Source organism: Corapipo altera, unplaced genomic scaffold, assembly GCF_003945725.1.
Source record: "Corapipo altera isolate COAL_440 unplaced genomic scaffold, ASM394572v1 23b, whole genome shotgun sequence".
Classification (NCBI taxonomy): domain Eukaryota; kingdom Metazoa; phylum Chordata; class Aves; order Passeriformes; family Pipridae; genus Corapipo; species Corapipo altera.
The window spans coordinates 1,843,992-1,863,980 of record NW_020884885.1 but is presented as its reverse complement, the minus strand read 5'-3'; the positions used below and the strand labels follow the sequence as shown (position 1 = coordinate 1,863,980).

The window sequence follows — 19,989 nt, the reverse complement described above, 5'->3', positions numbered from 1 at the left end:
ATAACAAGGAGCTCAAAAGACTAATCTGTCCTGTTAGACCAAGATAGGAGAAATTAAACACAGAAACACTTTAGATAACTCTATGAAGTATTACAAAAATCACAAGAGACTGAATAGAGCCAATCATCTGAAAAGTCGCCAATGTTCCTTTTATGATGACATTTCTCCCTTCGATATCAAACAAGGGTTCCATATGCATAAATAAAAATTCAGTGACTAAAGAATTTAAGACAAACTTACAAGCATTTTTGTTTGATAAATTTCCAAAGCTTTGAAGAAGTTAGCCATAACAGCCTCAGGTTTCTCAATTTTTTGTCCATGCCTTCGCTTCTTTTTCTTCATTTTTCCCTCTTCGACCTGCTCAGATTGTACTTCCTTCGCTTTATCTTGTTTCTCACCATCTTCCATGCTAGAAGAAAGGTTATCTAAACAAAAATACCTAGCCAAACTTCTGTATTGTAAATGCTTTCATTTAGAAGGAATTTGAGTTTAGAAAGTCTGGCTTTGAAAGTTAGTTTTGATACTGGGAGAAAAAAATCACAGAATGAATTAGGTTAGAAAAGACTTCTGAGACCATCAAGTCCAATCTATGACCCAACACCACCACGTCAACTGGACCGTGGCACTAACTGCCACATACAGTCTTTTAAACACCTCCAGGGATGGTGAATCCACCACCTCCCTGGGCAGCCCATTCTGATGTTTAATCACTCTTTCTGTGAAGAAATTCTTTTTGATGTTCAACATGAACCTCCCCTGGCACAGCTTGAGGCCATTTCCTCTTCTGTCACTGGTTGCCTAGAAGAGACTGACCCCTACCTCGTTATTAACCCTAATGGCACACTTAAAAAAATTCACTTAGGCAGATAGGAGGAGAAAGATAAAATGACTGAAGTAAATATTTTAAACATGAAGCAAAATGGAAGAGGAAAAAAAAAGAAGAAAATTATGTATAGCTTTTGAATGTGTAAGAATCTCTAGGAGATATTTTGTGTGTATCTACAAATATTTTAAGGGCATCCATCGGTCTGCAAGCCTACGATGTGGCTGCATGTTCAGGCAGACAGCATGCCCTTTAAAAGTAGGATGCTGCTAGAGCAAGGTATGCATTTTGAAAAATTTTAATAAGGCAGTCACATATAGGATGACTGGACAAAGGAATGTATTTGCTATCAAGTTCACAAGTCAAGAACAGATAAAAGAGCAATAAATAAGAATGGTTGGGTTAGTTACATCTTGTGTTTTAATGATCTTATATTGTTGCGTAGGAGAAGTGTAAATAGCAGTACTGACAAGTTGCAGAGTTCTTTTCAAGACTGGTACTCATTTTTAAAGGTAGTTATGGGAATTTTTAAAAAGATAGTGACGACAGATTTATATATGCAGAATTGTCAAGGGCCACAAAATCAGATTACCATTTTGTTGCCCACTGAGATGGTCTACTACCCTTTAGTGTATTTTCAAAAATATTTAGTGTACACCTCTTAGTGTATTTTCAGAATACTGATGAGACAAAGTGTACATAAAGTGCTTTGAATACTGAGCATTGCTTGCATTCTTTCTGGCCAAATTATCTAGCAATAGGAAGTAGCAAGGAATTAAACAGGAATTCTGTAAAACTGACTTACTCGGCCTTCTCAGCTTCTGCTTTTCTTTGTGTTCCAGCTTCTTTTGCAATTTCAGATATCTGCAAAAAGTATTTTAACTGTCAAAATCAATCCATTCAAATAAAATTCTGGTAACTTTTGTTACTGTCTTCTAAGAAATAAATAAAATAATTAATAATATTTTTTATACCACTTAGGACTTTTAAGGAGTTAGATTCTTAAAAAGTAAGGAGCTCAGGCTGTATTTTAACAGTGAAAATGACAGAAATTACTCTGATAGCCTTTTTCAGTATAGTATTAACAATACTCTAACTAGTCCAGCTGACTGAACAACTTAATTATATATGTGATCAGACAGATCATGTAACCAGCTGAGGATGAAGGTATCTGCCTCTTTCCAAATATGAAACAAAAAATAATATATTAATGTTATCATCAAAAATCTGAAAAAAACTATGTAATTATTAGATCTTATAACACCCAATTACTTGGTCATGATCAAGTGATGCAATTGAAAACAGACAAATACTTAAACAACTTCTACTTATACAATGTTTTCTCCAAGCTGTTTATCTTAGCTGGGCTGATGGTCCATTAAACCTTTACCAGCACACCTCACAACCCTCCTAAGTACATGCTTACAACATTCCCTTGAGATAAGGAAAAACCAATATACAATTTTACAGATGGCTAACTGCAGCAAAGAAGCTGGGGCCTGGATGTCAAACACCTTCAGGCTTCATATTACAAGATCAAAGTAACTAATTTCAAATGCAGTTTGAAAGTGGAAGCTTCAGTGGAAATCAAAGAGATGCAGGCCCTGAAGTCCTAGAGTCACAAAGGAATCTCAAGTGCCTAAATTTGTTTCCATTCCCTCTTGCAAAAACCTGTCTTAACTCTTAATCCTCTTCTATATTCTCCTGAAGTGCTTAGACAGCAATTGTCTATTGGTTCTACTTTTCTTGTTAATACCTAAATACAGTTATCTGTATTTGCCCCACTACTCATCTGAATGCCTATCTCTTGCAGACACTTAGGAAAAAGATTCATGAAAGAATTTACTAAATTGATCTTGCCTTGGGTATCTCACAGATATCTGTGGAACCTCATCTAGTAAACGATGCATTTGTAACTCTTTCACAATGAGTGTCCTCTAAAATCTCAAGCTGGTGGAGGGTAATTCAGAGATAATTTGATGATGCCTGGTTCTTTTAAGTGGTAGGGTGGTAGATGAATGCATAAATCCCTATCCATCCTTTCCATCCCTCTATCATATGGTCTCTCAATTTTCTCTTTTCCAGGCTGAAGAGTCTTAACCTACTTAATTCCATACACCAGATTTTCTCCATATCGAGTTTTGATATCTTGCTGACCTTCACTGAACCTTATTCAGTTTTACCACATTATTTTCAAAATGAAGGAACCTGGTCTTCAAGACACAGATAGGTTCATGAAGCATAGTAATATTCTGGAGTTTTCCTCTGAAATCAGAATTTCAGTTTGCTTGATTGACATTTTCACTGAACTGATACTGTTATACCACTCTGTTATATTCCCAAGATTTCGTACCCAAACAGTAGCAATGAGCTCAAAATGCAAAATTTTACACATAAAATTATAACTTTTTGTCCCACAGACATCACTGATTTTTATCTGCTATTTTAAGGCAACTTTGTAGTTAGCTCTTGATTTTACTGCTACCAATAACTTAGATTTATCAGCAAATTGTGATAAATTTTCTCATTTCTGAACTCACACAGCTCTCAACACAGATTCCTGTGTAACTTCACAGTAAAAACTAAGTGCTAACAGTCTTCATCATATACAATTCCATAGATTATTTTGCAGTTTCTCTGGCTAGGTAGTAATGTCATTGACCTTATTATTACACAGTTGCTTTTCCAGTATATAGAGGTAAATTTTTATGTCTATCCATTTGCGTAAATTTTATCATTGCAGATGCCTAAGAAAGACATATGATTTCCTGAAGGGAGTTTTTGATTCTTACATTGCTGTTTCTACTTTGAGCTCCACTTAATAGTTATATCTAGTGCTCTCACTGGATTACTTGAACCATTTATATACACACTGTGAATAGTGATTTCTGTACTATATAATTAGTTTATATAATGATTAAAATTATATTGGTGAGTTTCACTAGATAACATACTAAAGGTAAAAGCTGGATAAATTGCACAACTGACTTCACATTAATGACTGGAAGTATTTGCAAAAATTACTGAGCATTTTTATCAATAGTTACAAACACATCTGTGAGAAATGTATACATCAAAGTAAAGCAAAGAAAATTCTAAAATGTTTATTCAGATTTGAACTAAAATGTTTACTTCAACCACTGTTGAAGAAAATTTTAAGGTATTTACTCATACTTGCTGAGATTCTTTAGTTAAAATAGTATTTTTAAATACCAACCACGTTACATTTATGGTAAATGAGACAGGATTTTTAAAGACTAATTTTTAAGTACACACACAATGAATTTAAAAAAATTGAAAAATATAGTTTTATCTAGGCAAGTACCAAATATTCTACCTGAAAGTCAGTATGGTTTCAGAGCCAATAGGAGTACCACAGACATGGTATTTGTTCTCAGACAACTGCAAGAGAAGTGTAGGGAACAGAACAAAGGTCTCTATGTAACCTTTGTTGACCTCACCAAGGCTTTTGATACTGTGAGCAGAAAAGATCTATGGCAGATTTTGGAATGTTTAGGTTGTCCCCCTAAGTTCCTTAAAATGATCATCTCACTCCATGAGGATCAACATGGCCAAGTCAGATATGGCAATGCACTTTCTGAGCCCTTTCTAATAAAGAATGGTGTGAAACAAGGCTGCGTTCTTGCACCAACGGTATTCACAGTCTTTTTCAGCATGATGCTCCAAAGGGCCACGGCAGACCTCGAGGATCAGGACGGTATCTACATTCGATACCATACTGATGGAAGCCTTTTCAACCTAAGGCGACTGAAGGCCCACACTAAGATCTTAAATCATCTTGTCCAGGAGCTGCTTTATGCTGATGACGCCGCCCTTGTCGCCCACACAGAAGTAGCTCTGCAGCGTTTAACATCCTGCTTTGCAGACGCTGCTGAACTCTTTGGGCTGGAAGTCAGCTTCAAGAAGACAGAAGTTCTCTATTAACCTGCACCTCAGGAAGTCTTCCATCATCCCCATATCACCATATCAGCTTAAATCAGTCCAGCAGTTTAATTACCTAGGTAGCCTCATCTCCTCGGATGGTAAGATTGACGGGGAGATAGACAACAGGTTAGCAAAGGCATATAGTGCTTTTGGAAAACTCCATAAAAGAGTATGGCGTAATAAACACTTAAAGAAAAGTACCAAGATCAGTGTTTACAGAGCCATTGTGCTGTCTACTCTTTTATATGGTTCCGAATCATGGGTCATCTACTGCCACCACCTGCGTCTCCTAGAACGCTTCCATCAACGCTGTCTCCGTACAATCCTAAACATCCACTGGTCAGATTGTGTGACCAATACATCTGTTCTAGAACAAGCAGCAGTCACAAGTATTGAGGCCATGATGCTGAGAACACAGCTGCATTGGGCAGGGCACATCTCAAGGATGAAGGACCACTGCCTCCCTAAGATCTTGCTTTATGGTGAACTTGCCACTGGCTGCTGCATGAGAGGAGCCTCAAAGAAAAGATACAAGGACTCCCTGAAACAACATCTCAGCCTTGGCCATATTGATCAACATAACTGGTCTACTCTGGCCTCAAATCAGGAGGCCTGGAGACACACCATCTATAACGCTGCTATTTCCTTTGAGAACGCACGCAGGATCACTATCGAGGAGAAAAGACAACACAGAAAGAATCGTGTCTTGCAGAATATACCACCTAAGAAGTCTTTCTGCTGTGCCTTTTTGTAGTTGGATATGTCTATCTCGTATTGGCCTCATAAGCCACCAATGTGCTTGTAACAAATGTGGATAGAGCCTTCCTAAATCTTCGTTTGCGAAGCCTAGCCATGATGATGATGGATGATGATGACCAAATATTGGAGAAAAACATATGAATTAAGAGAAGATAATGAACTAAGAAGTTGTACAGTTCAGATTTATCTTGAAATATCTGGAGAGTATAGCATAAAAAGGTAGATTAATGATGAGAGGAAAGATATATTTGAATAACGAGTAGAAACAGATCTGAACTGTAAAGGGGAACATAATACTTTCCAAATATGAAAAATGAATTTTGGTTTTCACATTTAGTTCAATCCATTTTTAAACAGAAAAATATTCTATTTAGCGCAGCTGAGTGGAACCAAATATATTTTTTATAAAACAGAATAAAAGTAAAGAATAATTCTATGATAAACATTAAACTAACAATAAATTCAGACAAATTTATTTCAAATAATAGGAACAAAGTATACTGTATTGCATGTGATCAGTAAAGTACGTAGAAGAAAAATGATAATGGTAAGGCATATTATGGAGAAAATAAGTTGTAAAAGTAATTGAAATATACTGTGAAAAAATGGGGTATGCGGAATAAACAAGACCATAAACCAGTTAAATCAAAAACTGTGCCTAGAAATTTGCCAGCAGTTTTTGTCTTGAATAAAGTCCAAATGGACAGTAACAACAATTTACTGCACTGAAATCTAAACACTGGACTGAATTTTTCTGCGACGTAAACTTTCCTGTTGGTTTTTAAAGGAGTACAGATTGTAAAGTATGTTCTCACTGATAACATTTAGTGATCAGTTAAATGGCAAATAATTATGTTGTTATTATTATTATTATTATTAAATCTCTTTAATTTACCTGTAATCCTTTTTTCTTATGAACTGTGTTTTCCAAGGATGTCTGGATCTCAGTACCAAGGATTTCTGCAATATCACCAAGTCCAGCATCATGACCGTGTTTTGATCCAGCTTCTTTCTTTGTAGGAATGCCAAAAATATCTGCGATTATATCAGTTTCTCCCTTTTCACCCTTCACAAACTGCACAAGTTCAGCTCTGATGCTATGCTCAGCACCTTCAGCTTTTTCTGCTTCCATAACATCATCATGGATTCCAAACTGTGTTGGATCAGGCATATCCCCTAATATTTTAGTAACTTTTATGTTTTTGGCTCCTTCAACCAGGCCACCCCCAAATACAGTGCTCCAAAGAATCTGGAATATTCCCCACACTACAGAAAAGAACAGTTGAAATGTCCCTACAAATAGGATCCAGAAAAAGGAGAAAAACACTTTCACCATCTCTTTTACTGTCATCTTTTTAACTTTCCTGTATTGTTTCCTTAGGTTCTTCACAGTGACCATCTTAAAAAAGTTGGCAACATTCTTCTTCACTACAACGCAAGCAACTGCAAAAGCTGAAGCGGGTTCCAGGGACTTTTCTTCTTCCTCATCATCTCCAATATCCACTACATAAGCAGGCTCTGCCTCTTCTTCTTCCTCGGGCCTCTCACCTGAATCTGTTTCAGAGATCTGAGATGCTAACTGCATTTCAAAGATTGTGTCTTCACAGAAATTTACAAAGAGTTCCATTTTTTCTTGCTCTCCACCTTCATTTACAACATCAAATATGAACTGTCTTTTGGATTCTTTTACCTGTGGCTTCTCCCATTGCATTCTACTGGATTCACTGATTTCAAAGTAAACTCTTTCTATTTTCTTGGCCCCACCCATTATTTCAATACGGCCAAGATATGGTTCAAAGTAATTAAGAACACTTTCTGCAGGTTCAAGTAAGCTCTGAAGGCGTGAATCATTAGGCATGTGCTCTGAAAGGTTTGTTAGCAATACTGCTACATTAAATCCAATGTCTTTGGCTGGTTCATGAAATCTTTCCACAAAGTCAACATAGTTAAACATATCATTTTCATCAGCTTCTGTACAGGACAGCAGAAATTCAATCTCTGACTGTATGTATTGTTTTTGAGCCTCCATTGATTTCTGAAATTCCTTCTTTGAAATTATTCCTTTACCATCTGGGTCGTACTCTTTGAAAGCATCTGAGTTAGTGAGATCTTTTAACTTCAGGAACATGTCGAAGAACTTCAAAATCATTTCTACATTGCTAGATGATTCTACAAGCGTGTCTACCATTTGTTTTCCAATAGTTCCATTTACAACGTTACCTAGGTAGTGGGTTAAAACAGGAAATTATTTGGTGGCTACATTTTAAATAAAGACATTTCATATTCCTGCTGAAAACGAAACAAAAATGTTCTTAAATCTTAATATTTTTTCTTTCAACATGCTTTTCTGTAGCAGCCCTCTATTTCATGACTATGTATATTCCAGAATAATTCTTAAAGAAATATGAAGTATGTTTTTTCCCCCCTGACATTACATAAAGGCAATTAAAAAGCAGTTTAGAAAGATTAACATAATCATTGTGCTTTACATTATGAAGGTGAGATAATTATATTTGACTGTAAAGAAAAACAGGTCCAACCTTCAAGCAGTGACAAGAGCATCACTACCATATCCTTTAGCAGATCTAGCAGTTCCTTAAGCAATTCAATCTGAGCAGAGTCCTGTAAAAAAATGGAAAATAAGGTTGTTTTTTCTTAGTATTTATCTGGAAAACTAAATAAATTTAGAGAAAAACAGTATTAAAGATGGTCAGTTAAACATAGTTCCCTTTATTCAGCAACATTTCATTGTCATTTTATTATGATCGCTATCAGAAGTCTAATACAATATGTAACTTATGACAGCAGAGGTATTAATACCATAAAGATAAGCTTTGATCAAGCATTAAGGAGTACCCAAGTGCAGATAAGGGACATGAGAAACCAAAAAAAATTGCTTGCTACACAGATCTGGAAGTATCTAAGAAAAAACTCTATCCTTTTTCACTTCACTGGGAGTATTTAATGGCATAATGCCATTACCATAATGCATTACCACTCAAAGAAAACTAAAACTGCTTTGTTTAAATACAGAACATAAGAAGTCTAATGTGATTAACATTAAGGACCTAAATACTGTTGCGTATTCTCAAAATTCTGATATACTTCTATAGGGTGGGAAGAAATCTCATGTCAGAGGATAGCAGAGACACTGAATAAGAGTGAGGAAATTGCTCTCTGCATGTTTGCATTCAACACCTAGAGCTTGAGTGTATGGATACATTGAGCAGAAGTCACAAAAGAACACAGAATCCTGACACTATGGAGTGAGGTGGGACTCCACAGTGCTCTGTACAGTGAAATGAACACTGCCTATGCTCTCCTGCTCAGTGTCTGTGATTAATTAACTGGACAAGTTGAATCTTTCTCAGCTTTTCTCTTGTCCTACTTAGCTTTAGCATGGGAACTGTGCTTTCAATGGTGTTTCTGCTCTTGCAGATCATCAAGTTTTGGCAACAGGGAGGAAGAGACCAAACTGCCACATTCATTATCAGAAAGGTATAATTGAGCTGTAAGCATCAAGTTTGATATTAGTAAAGGTAAGTGCACAATGACAATTAATGCTAAAAGGAGTGATATGAAGATGTTAGTCCTGAGATTCAGTCTTGGACCTGCATATTGCAACAGGCCCTTTCACAACCAAAGAGTATCAGCACTTTAAGTGCTTTGCAACTTGACTAAGTTATAAACATATGCAAAGAAGAATTACTTAAATACTGAAAATACCTGTGAAAGTTTCATTTGCATATTGGCAAAGACATGAAGAAAGCCAACAACTGCATCCCACAGCCTACTATGAGCCAGACTCTGTTGATTACCTATGCAAGGGCCCTAAAAAATTAAGAAAGCCACATTTTTAATTTATGTAAAATAAAACAAAAGAAATAAAACCATTTGTTTTCCTATGATTTGTCCTCTCTCCTCTCCTCCACCAAAAAAATAAAAAAAGACATTTCAGGCTTCCATGGAGCTACATGAGAAAGTTTTCCAAGATCTCATTGGTATCTAGTGCATAGATATCAGATTGTATCATGGGAAATATGTAGCCATTCATATGTTTTAGTTTTCACTTTGCACTGGTCCAATGATGCCATGTAACTTTATCAAAATTTAAAAAAATAAAACTAAAGTATTTACAAATTTATGACAGAACACAATCATGCCATGTAATCATAGAACTTCTCTGTTAGTACCTTGAGCAAAACATTCTGTTTACCTGGATATATTCTGTAAGGGAATTGAATATTTGTTTGGTGACAGCCAAAGCTTTAGAAAAATTACGTTGTCCTGATTCATCAATGACATCCTTTCCTGAATAGTACCAATAGAAGTCACTGATGGATTCCTAAGAAAAAAACAACATTATATTTTCTAGTTTTGAATTCAATATGCAGTATTTACTGCCTGCATTTGTATTGCCAAAAGCTGAATCAGCAATTCAGATCAAATTTTGCATATCTGTGTCAATCTATTTCTCATTACAATAATATTTTGCACTCCTTTCAGAAGTGAACAATGAAATCAGTCAACAAAATTCTGGTTTCACACAGAATTCTGAAAGGCCATCTAATTTCAAAGGAAGAAAATATGAAATAAATCAGAATTCTTTGTTTTAGATATCCCTTTAGAAAGAATTTTCACATTTTATTCCAGTAAAATGTGAATTTATAAAAGTGAAGGAAAGGCAAATATTTTATAATCAATTTTCCTCTGTTTTTGTCTCACCTGAAGACGCAAGAGGTAGTCAACTGTACTAATGATAATATTCACTGTTGTGGTGTTGCCCATCTGAGTACGCAAGTAATTTTGAAAATCTGAAATAAGAAGTGATTTGTGCTTGGTTGGTATAAAGGAGAAAAATAATACAAGGTTATTTTCCTATTTTCATGGAGAATGCATTCTTTTTAAGTACTTTGTTGGGTACAGATCCTTATGGGTGGAATTGAACTACAGTGGATCACAATCTAAATATAACTGATGAAATGTTACCCACACGACTTGGAATAGGCTTTACTAGTAATATACCATAAATTAGGACTTAAAAATCCAATTGAACTCTGCAATTCAAATTTTTGTCATGCCAGTTTCCCCTGAGAAAACTAAATGAGAGGGAAAAAAACCCATTAGAATTGGTTCTATTCAACTCTGTTTAAGAACAGACTCACCACACATTTTCCCCAGAATTCAGTTCACTTACCATTGTTATGCCCTTCACAGAGCAGCTGCAAAAATCTAAATAGATCTCGAGTAAATTCATCATGCTGCAAGACCTTTTCACCTTTAAAATATATCAATACAAAGATTATGTGACAATTGTTATGATTAATTATGCAGAACACATAGTCTTATGGTAACCTTTAAAACTGGAATTTTAATAAAAACCCAGTATTTTGAAAGCGTTAAAGCAATTTAAAAGAAACAGACTGATAATAATGAAAAGAAAAACTGAAACAGAAAAAGCAGAGCAAAAGTATTTCGCACTTCAATGCATCCATGGTTAAAAAACCAACACTAATTAAAAAAAAAAAGCAACAAGATACATATCTAATAAGTAAATTGTTAGTCATAACTAAAATCATGCCTTAAATATGAGTGACACTTCTTTAATAAGCATCAAACTCTTTATTCAAGCTGAACACACAACCTGCTGCAGACCACAAAGCTAAACCTAAAGATATCTGAGAAGATGCAATGAGAGATTTCTCTCTGTATTTGCAACACACTTTTGCAACAAGAGTATCAAAAACCGTAAACCCAAACATACCACGCTCACGAACGATGACTGTGGATCAAAGAAAAATAACAAGAATACAAGATAAGAATATTGGAAATTACAGTATTTTTCTTAAAAATTATTGCTAAAGATATTGTAAAAATAAAGCATATTCAGAAGTCAAAGCCTAGAGTTACTCATAGTAAGTTTAACAACAGAAACCTCGAGCCACAGTAAGTAACAGTTCTAGTTAAAAAAGGGAGCCAAAATAATGTTTGAAGCACTACTGGAATCAATTTCATTCTACTTACGAGTTCCTTCTTCAGTAACCATTCCCAGGCCTTCCGCTTTATTCTGTCTCTCAAACGCATTCAAGTCAAGAACACTTATATTTGAAAAAAAAACAAACAAACAGCACAGACAGGAAAAAGCTCTATAGTACACAGTGGAAAAATATTTCCTTCTACGAAATCTCTAGAGGCCTTCAACGACTGCTCTTGACCCACTATGACATGCATTGCTTTATATTTTATTAAACACTCATATTAAATAAAAGATGAAACTTTGGATGAAACTAAGGCTCCAATGTCCATTTCTGAAAAGAAATAAGTCTCAGGTCAAGTCTCACCACTTACCTAACTTCACTCCCAGTAATGTCATTCATGGTTTCATGTATAAATGAGGAGTGGAAAAGGAGCCTGAAAATTACTGTTTATGATCACTTAAACCTGCCTCCAAAAGGACATTACTGCAGTATTTCTCACTCACACTGTTTTCCACTAAGTTGTCACTATTACTTCTATTGCTACTGCATACATGCATTATTATGTTATTTGGAAGGTGTATGGTGTTTCTGATTCCTTAATCAGAAGACAGAAATGTAATCAGAGATTCCTTATCTTCCAAGGTCAAAAGAAACTGATATCTGAATTTTATTTTGCTAACTTGGCATAGTTCAGCATGTGGAATGGCAGAATACTTTCTACCCAGTCAAAATAGAATTCTATGATTATCAGATTTTTAGTTCAGTTAAATAGCGATGCAGTCACATATTCTGGGTAGTGATATCATTAAAAACAAAAACATTTTTTAAAGCATCATTTTCATTATCACTGTTCAAGTCATTTTATCAAAACTGTTTTTAATGAAGACTTGAGTGATAGACATATACAATTGGTAGTAACATCATGGCAGGGCCTGTTTGAGCAAGTCCCTACTAAAGTGTTTTACATAAATGGAAAAATTACAAGACAGATGTTATTTACTTAGGTTGCAACTATTCAACTATCATTTCTGTAGTGCAGGTCACCATTCTTTCCACATTTTATCCTGTCTTCGTACAGCTGCTCCACTTCTAATTCCCAGTACTTCTGGTGCTTTAAAAGGCTGAGAAAAGGAGATTGTCTACTACAAGAGTAGTCAGAAACACCAACAGTTTTTCTCCTTCTGTGTGGAGTCTTTTACCTTAACTAATTTGAATTTCTGGTTTATCAAGGGAATGGACTACTGCAATCTCACTGGCCACGTGCCATCTCTAACAAACCTGATACATATGCAGAGGATTCAGATGAAGAGACAAAGATTAATGCAGCTCAGAAATGTGCAGAAACTTAAAGTTTATCAAAGCTCCACTGGCCTGTCTCTCCCTCAGTGATGGCTTTTCTGCATCCTAAAAGCTTGAGGGATCTAGGACCAATAAAGGAGCCATTACATTTTACTTTTCTGCCTCTCCAAACTAAGCCTTCAAAGGCATGCACAGTCTTTTGCTTTATTTTCCCCCTTGGAAGAGTACTCTAAAAGATTAACAGACTATGCCTGTGATACACAAAACTTTCCTACAAGAGTTCTACAAACTGTGACTCCTATAATTTAAATCTAACTCAAGCCACCAAAATTAATAAAACTGAATCTGTAATAATACAATTTATGCTTTTACCTGCAGGACTGCATCAAGCCAGAAAGACTTTGAAAAAATCCAGCATCCCTTTTCTCCTTCAGGTAGTCCAGCATTTTCTGCAGTTTATGTATTTGGCGGGTGAAATATATAATATTAACATTAAATACAGAATAATTATTAACATCTAATTACTAATTAATATTTATCAACTAAATTAACAATAACAAAATTAATAAGTAACATTATCATTAATAATATTAAAATTATATGAATTATCAATTTTCTGAATGAATTCCTTGAAGTGCAAATCACTGACGAGCAATAACATAATTGTTATTGCACCAAAAATACACTGATATTTCTTTACTGTTTGACTTAAAATTAAGTGCATTAAAATAAACAGCAGGACACCAAAATTCTCAAAATTACTTGCCTTTTATGTAAGCAAGACTCACAGTAGTTAGAAAAGCATTACCTGTTGAACTATGGTGTTTCCACCATTTAGAATAGCGATACCAAGTTTTAGTGTTTCAACAACCATGGGCCCTGTATGACCTGTCAAAACAAGACTACAGTCATTAAAACTTGCAATCATGAACTATTCAATCAGAAATGCAGTCTGGAAATTTTACCTAGTACAGTTGTAACTGACATTTATTTTGCCTCATCATCTATCATATAGAAGTTGTATATGATTTATAAATCATAGGTATAATGATAATACACTATATATATGCATAACATTATTAAAACCTATGACATGTACACTATGTATACTTTAAATACATCTCAGAACATTACCTTTGCTTGCACTAATCATCTGAAGGACCATCTCAGCAGCTCCACGATCATGTAAGCGAGCTTGCTGATAGAGTGTTCTCTGTTTTTCCATTTCTTTCTCCTGAGTTTGGGAACAAAAATTAGAGAATATGGACTGGAACTGACTCCAAAAAATAGGAAGATAAGAAATCTGAAGTTGTTGAAGACCATCTGCCTTCATAATCCATGGGTTGTTTGACTCCAAAACTTCAGAACAAATCATCTTTGTTTTTCATGAATAACCTGGTAAACCAGCTCAACACGCACTGTGTTATGTTATTCTTGCATTTATTCTAGTGGACATATTTTAAATACTTGCACATTAGATGATAAGAAAGAAACGTTATTTAAACTCTCACCTCAAATGTCTTTTCTTTTTCTTCTTCTTCCTCTTCTTCTTCTTGACAGCTCTTTTTATGTTAAAAACAGAAATCACAAGATCTTGCTTATTATTTTTATAAGAGTGGTCAAATAATTTTTTCAAGCAATAATTAAAGGTATTAAGTAGATTTAACTCCCCTGTAATTTTAAATATTTATGCTTATCCACACTAAGAAGCTGATGTTCCCTAATATATGAGTAATTCAGGGTATTAATCAAACTACATACACACTCTGTAACTACAGGCTATACATTCTTGTGCCATATCTCTATATACATAATATTTATCTTCACAGTCAAACTAGCATCACATGAGTCAACTGGAATCTATATGTTGCAAAAACTGTTAACTTACTTTTGACAGACTTCAAATATTAACTCCAAAATAATTACCCAAAGAATAAAGATAACTAACATATTGAGACTGCTCATGAGTTAATCCTGTACAGAACAAAGTGCGAAGTGGGTGCCAAGTCCTACAGTAGGTGCACTCTAGGACTGCACCTACTGGAATTGTATAGTATTGTTTCAATGCAGGAAATCTCTCATTATATATATACCTCTGAACAGCATTTGCTGCATTAAAAATACAGAATTTACTAGTTTCAAGCAGTCCATGTAAGAAACAGAAAAAAAAAGTTTTAAGAAGAATCTAAAATTAATGGGAAGTACCTGACTGCAATAAGGAATAGAGCTTGAAATTATATACTTACTTTTGCCATCATCGCAGAATAGGCAATATATAAGGGATCATCTTCTAGTTTACTATGAGGAGTAAAAAAATACTTAAAATTATTTTATGATGTAGTAATATAAAGATGTCATATGCCTACTAATATTTAAAATCATTTTTTATTAAATTAGACACATATCTACTTGACAAATTATTACACTTGAAAATCATATTAGAGTGTATTTTCTTATCCAAATCCAAGTCCTAACTTTTCGAATAAACAATTTAGGTGAATACCTAGTCATATTGGATAAGTAAGAATCATTGGCTGTTGTAGGCACAGAACAATAATACAGAAATATAAATTAGAATAATTGTAACTGTCAGATGACAAGATTATATTAGTCATACAGAAGAAGTATATGAAGCACTGGAATACTCATACAAAATACATATTCTAATCAACAGTCGAAAGTCAAAACAGAAACTGGCAATGAGATTCATGATAACCATCAACAAACCTTTTCTGACATACTGAGTAAAATGTAATGAATACCATCTAAAAAAACACACATCTGTTACCAGGAGAGACCAGGGGAGGGTACTCTGATTGAACCAGGAGTTTCTGTAGACTTTATGTTTCTGTGAGAAGTCAGGTTTGATTATTTCTGTATTGGGTATTTACCAAGCTTTTAAAATGTCAAAAATAGTCAATATTTATCTCAGTGTAAAGGTTATAGTGAATTTAAATGCATGAAAATGAATGAAACTGAAAGAGAAAAAAGTATTCCCCATGCACATTAATGAACTACAGTTGTTTTAAATCACTTCTGTAATGTTACTAGAAATTTAGTTACTATGTGCTTTTACTCAGTGTGCTTTTCAACACAGGTCTTTTACCTTCTTTCTGTGAGAGCGCTGCGACTGAAATAGAGGATAATCTGATGAAGTGGATCAGGATGGTTTTTCTCAGTCTCTTCTTCTTCCTCTTCATCTTTTTTTGGAGATGTCTGTCTCAAGATTTAGAATATACAAGTTAAGATTCAGAAGTAAGAAAAAAATTGAGTAATTAAGCTTAGGAAAGGATTTGAGTAATTTTATTCTGTCCAATGTATATTAACTGCCAGTATTAATCTTATTCATCAGTTTACAGCATAACCTGCAACATTATGTGCCTGTAGGACTCAGAGTTACAATATCTGATTTTTATTCATATTTTAAGTAACTCTAGAAGTTTGTCATTTGTGAAGTATTGAGAATGAGACAGTGAAAATCTTAGGGAAGCCTTATTCAGCAGAAATTATGTTTCCAGTGGACAAGAATTAAAAGAAAGACATGGCTCAATTATTTAGCAGGAGAATTTCTGGAATAATTTTTAATAATATCATCAGATACATCCTATCCAGACTAGTGTTTGTTACAATATTTTCATATATAATTTCTAGTAATGTTGATTCAATGAATGTAAGGACTGCTCCTTGTAAACTTCAGACATTTTTTGGCAATTAGAAATATAACATAGCAATTTACTTCTCTAGTAGATCTGAAAGAATTGTAGTCACTGCTTTGATTAATGGCTTCGTTCTTTCCTTTAGGAAGAAGCAACAAAGTCAAACACAGACTGGCCATGTCATTGTCCAGAGCATGTGAAGAATGTCCCTACCTGTGGCCACAGGGATTGGAACTAGATGATCTTTATGGTCCCTTCCAACCCAAACCGTTCTATGGCTCTACGATATTAGGCATAATGGGTCTTTAAAAAGCACAGCATGACTGGTTTTGCTAACACTGAAGCACCTCCTGATACATCTGCATGTGATCCATGAAGCTGTATATTAACTTCCATGGTGTTTAGATGCTATGGAGGTAGGCCCCTTGGAGGTATTTTAGACAAGCTAACTACACAGAGGGAAGACAAAAAACAGTAGGTTTTCTGAATCAATATTTATTAATACAACCCTGAAGTTTATCAGTCACTTTTATCAAGTACACAGGTAAACTAAATTTTTGCTGAATATGGCATATATTTACTTCTCCTTATGATGCATCAGTAAGAAAACAGAAAAATTAATTTGTACCAAAGCTGAAAATGTTTAAATTAAATATTATGCATTAAAAAAAAAATTAAAAAGCCAAAAGGATCCATAGTGTCAAGCTTTAAAAAAACCCAGTAGATAAAATATAGGAACATAGGAATTACCATAATGTCAAGAATAGTCTGACAGTTCATCTAATCCATTTCTCTTCCCAAGAATGAGTATCACATAGTTCATCTGAAGCCATAAATGACTTTAATGCACTTCAGTGTGCATCACAGGACAAATGTGTTTTTGACCACAGCAGAAAATGACCTTATGCTCTCAAGCATAAGGATTAATACTTTATAAGTTTATGCATATGCATACAGTACACAAAAATGAAATATAGTTTATAATAGGTACATAAAATACACACTAAAGTGGGCACTGAAAAACATGCCCAATTATGTCAGTACTTACAGCCAAATCCTGAACTAGTTTCTCCTCAAATGAATATTCCTCTGTTTCTATCCAATAGTTCTGATAGCCATTGAGGAAGAGGTTAATAGAACGGTGCCTGGGGGGGGTTGTGAAAGTGAGATCAAGAGGGGTAACGGAACAGAGTATAACAGCTCAGATGGTTAATGGTTAGTAAGGATACACATTTGTACAATTCTGATCCTCTGATTGGTCAGTGAAACAAAATGCAAAACGTAACTAACATTCAGTGACAAAGCTGCAGGTACTTTCAAACATTCTTACTATTTTTTTATACACATATGTATACATTACTTTTTATTTTGAAGGCTTTGAGAGGGATAATATACATTATACATGAAACTGCAGGACTGGAACCTTAATGAGAAAAACACACACTTGAACAGACTGAGAATGAGTGAGAGGGATTTACACCTGCAAAGTGTAAATCTATTTTACTAGATTTAGAACATCAAGACAGCAGAATTTGGCCTTCAACACCAAAATAATTATCAAGAGCTTTCCAGCATGTTATATGCAAACAATCATTTCCTTCTACACAGGGAAACCTAACCTCAGCTTCTATACTCTTTCAGTTCCAAATCAGGGCAGTATTAGTATGTCCTCAAAGAAGCTGCATTACAAAGACACAAAACCTGCTATAGAAAATTACCAATTTTAGTAAACGCTTAACCGTATTAATTACTACTATACAGTATTCATTAATGTAACTTTCCCAAGAAAATACAATTCATGGCAATAAGGCTACACATAATAATGGCCAAACCATTACATCTGTACATTACATTTGGGAAAAATTTTGATTTGGGCTACACTACATGAGGTTAGAAAGGCTATTCCATGCAGCCTTTTCATTTACTTTTATGCTGTACCACCAAAAAAGGGTGGAAAAATGGGCTGCATGTGCACCATTTAATACTGTTTAAATACACTGTGCACATGAATCATTATTTTATAATGGAATAGCTATCAAGTCAAATTTTTAGGCTCACTTGCTGACACTGGTATGATTTTATTATCAAATTTCAAAAACTGACCAATCAGAATCCCCTCTGTAAATTGTACAAATTCATGTTTTTATGATAATATCAAATCATGGCTGGGAAGGAAGAAGTGTGCGCATAAGCAAGAGGCTCTCCACAAGTTACATTACCGTTAACTTGAGTATAAGCCTGTCATACTGAGTTTTTTCATGTACTTTTTCCAGCCAAACACGTTGAAAGGTGCTCAGGAAGAAATTGCTAATTTTGTGTCTGAAGAAAAGCATATAGGTTTTCATTGAAGAAAGGCACAAGTTAAAATCAGTAAAGTAGTCAGAAAGTGTATTCGTAAACTGTGTATGAAAATTTGCCATGTACAGTTGTACATGTATCTATGTGCATATACAGATGACAGACAATAAGACACTTTTTTCAAATTAATTTCCATAAAATATCAAACAAAAATAGACACATCTCAGAGAAAACATTTATCACATAAGACGCTTTTTCAAAGCCATATACATTCATTAAACACAGAACATGAAGAATTAGTATTTCCTAACTTAACTGATGTTTAATTCTTTGAAAATAGAAATGGTTTAAAATACAATTATTTCTTTTGTATCTACAGGCACTTTTCATAAAAGGAAGTTCTTGGAATATTTATGGTAGAAGTTAAAGTGATTTTTCTGTGATTTAACAAACACTTGCATGTCAATAAACATTTCCTTTTCTGAAATCTTACTGGAACTCCTAAAACCTAAAACATATAAGAGTATATTTTGCAAAAAATTATATTAAATTGTGACATTAAAATTAAATTTCATTGAAAGCCACCTAAATATCTAGAAAATTTTCAAAAGAGCAAGTGTATTATTTACTGAAGATATTGATCTTTTCTAGCATAAATGAAAGGGTACCACTGTAATGTGTGCTTACTGCCCTTTAAATTAATTGATTCTAGCATCAAAGTTAGAACTAACACTCCCAATACAATGCTGCAACTAAAATAAGGAAATAGAGAAGATAGAAAGCTGCATTTTAAACTCTGGTTCAAAGAGATTTAAATAGCTTCTAGAATTAATCATGCCTCACTTGAAGTAATCTCCCTAGGGTTCAGACATGTCTTAACAACACCATCAATTTAGATAATAGAGATCATGGTAGGTGTGTAATAGTGTGACAGCCTTATTTTCCCATCAGAATCCTATGATTTATCTAGAAAAAAATAAGTGTCTATAAACTAATTAATTTTACAACTTTGTTCTTCACCTATCAGTTGAGCAATATAGCTAGAAGGTCTTGCTCATTGCAGCAGGGTTGGACTAGATGCTCTTTAAAGGTCCATTCCAACCCAAACCATTCTATGACTTTAGGATTCTAAAAACATTTTTTTCAATCTTGCCTGTTTTGAAGTGCAGACAGCATAATTAACTGACAAAAATGAAATAGCTGGACAGATTTTCCTTACATTCATATTCAA

The 19,989-nt window shown here is 34.4% G+C and overlaps 1 protein-coding gene across 6 annotated transcripts in view; it reads right to left on the bottom strand.

Moving 5' to 3' along the window:
• Positions 1-19,989, bottom strand: part of RYR3 (ryanodine receptor 3) — a 207,424-nt gene that overhangs the window by 16,879 nt on the left and 170,556 nt on the right. For all 6 annotated transcript variants that reach the window (XM_027642328.1, XM_027642330.1, XM_027642331.1 and 3 more), the window contains 17 exons: positions 17,509-17,605; positions 15,911-16,020; positions 15,051-15,102; positions 14,316-14,366; positions 13,939-14,038; positions 13,613-13,692; positions 13,177-13,253; positions 11,552-11,625; positions 11,292-11,309; positions 10,725-10,805; positions 10,253-10,341; positions 9,744-9,872; positions 9,254-9,358; positions 8,068-8,149; positions 6,423-7,747; positions 1,629-1,687; positions 241-409 (listed from right to left, as the gene is read on the bottom strand). In XM_027642328.1, the coding sequence (XP_027498129.1) occupies positions 241-409; positions 1,629-1,687; positions 6,423-7,747; positions 8,068-8,149; positions 9,254-9,358; positions 9,744-9,872; positions 10,253-10,341; positions 10,725-10,805; positions 11,292-11,309; positions 11,552-11,625; positions 13,177-13,253; positions 13,613-13,692; positions 13,939-14,038; positions 14,316-14,366; positions 15,051-15,102; positions 15,911-16,020; positions 17,509-17,605 (2,698 nt within the window). The remainder of the gene's footprint in view (positions 1-240; positions 410-1,628; positions 1,688-6,422; positions 7,748-8,067; positions 8,150-9,253; positions 9,359-9,743; positions 9,873-10,252; positions 10,342-10,724; positions 10,806-11,291; positions 11,310-11,551; positions 11,626-13,176; positions 13,254-13,612; positions 13,693-13,938; positions 14,039-14,315; positions 14,367-15,050; positions 15,103-15,910; positions 16,021-17,508; positions 17,606-19,989) is intronic.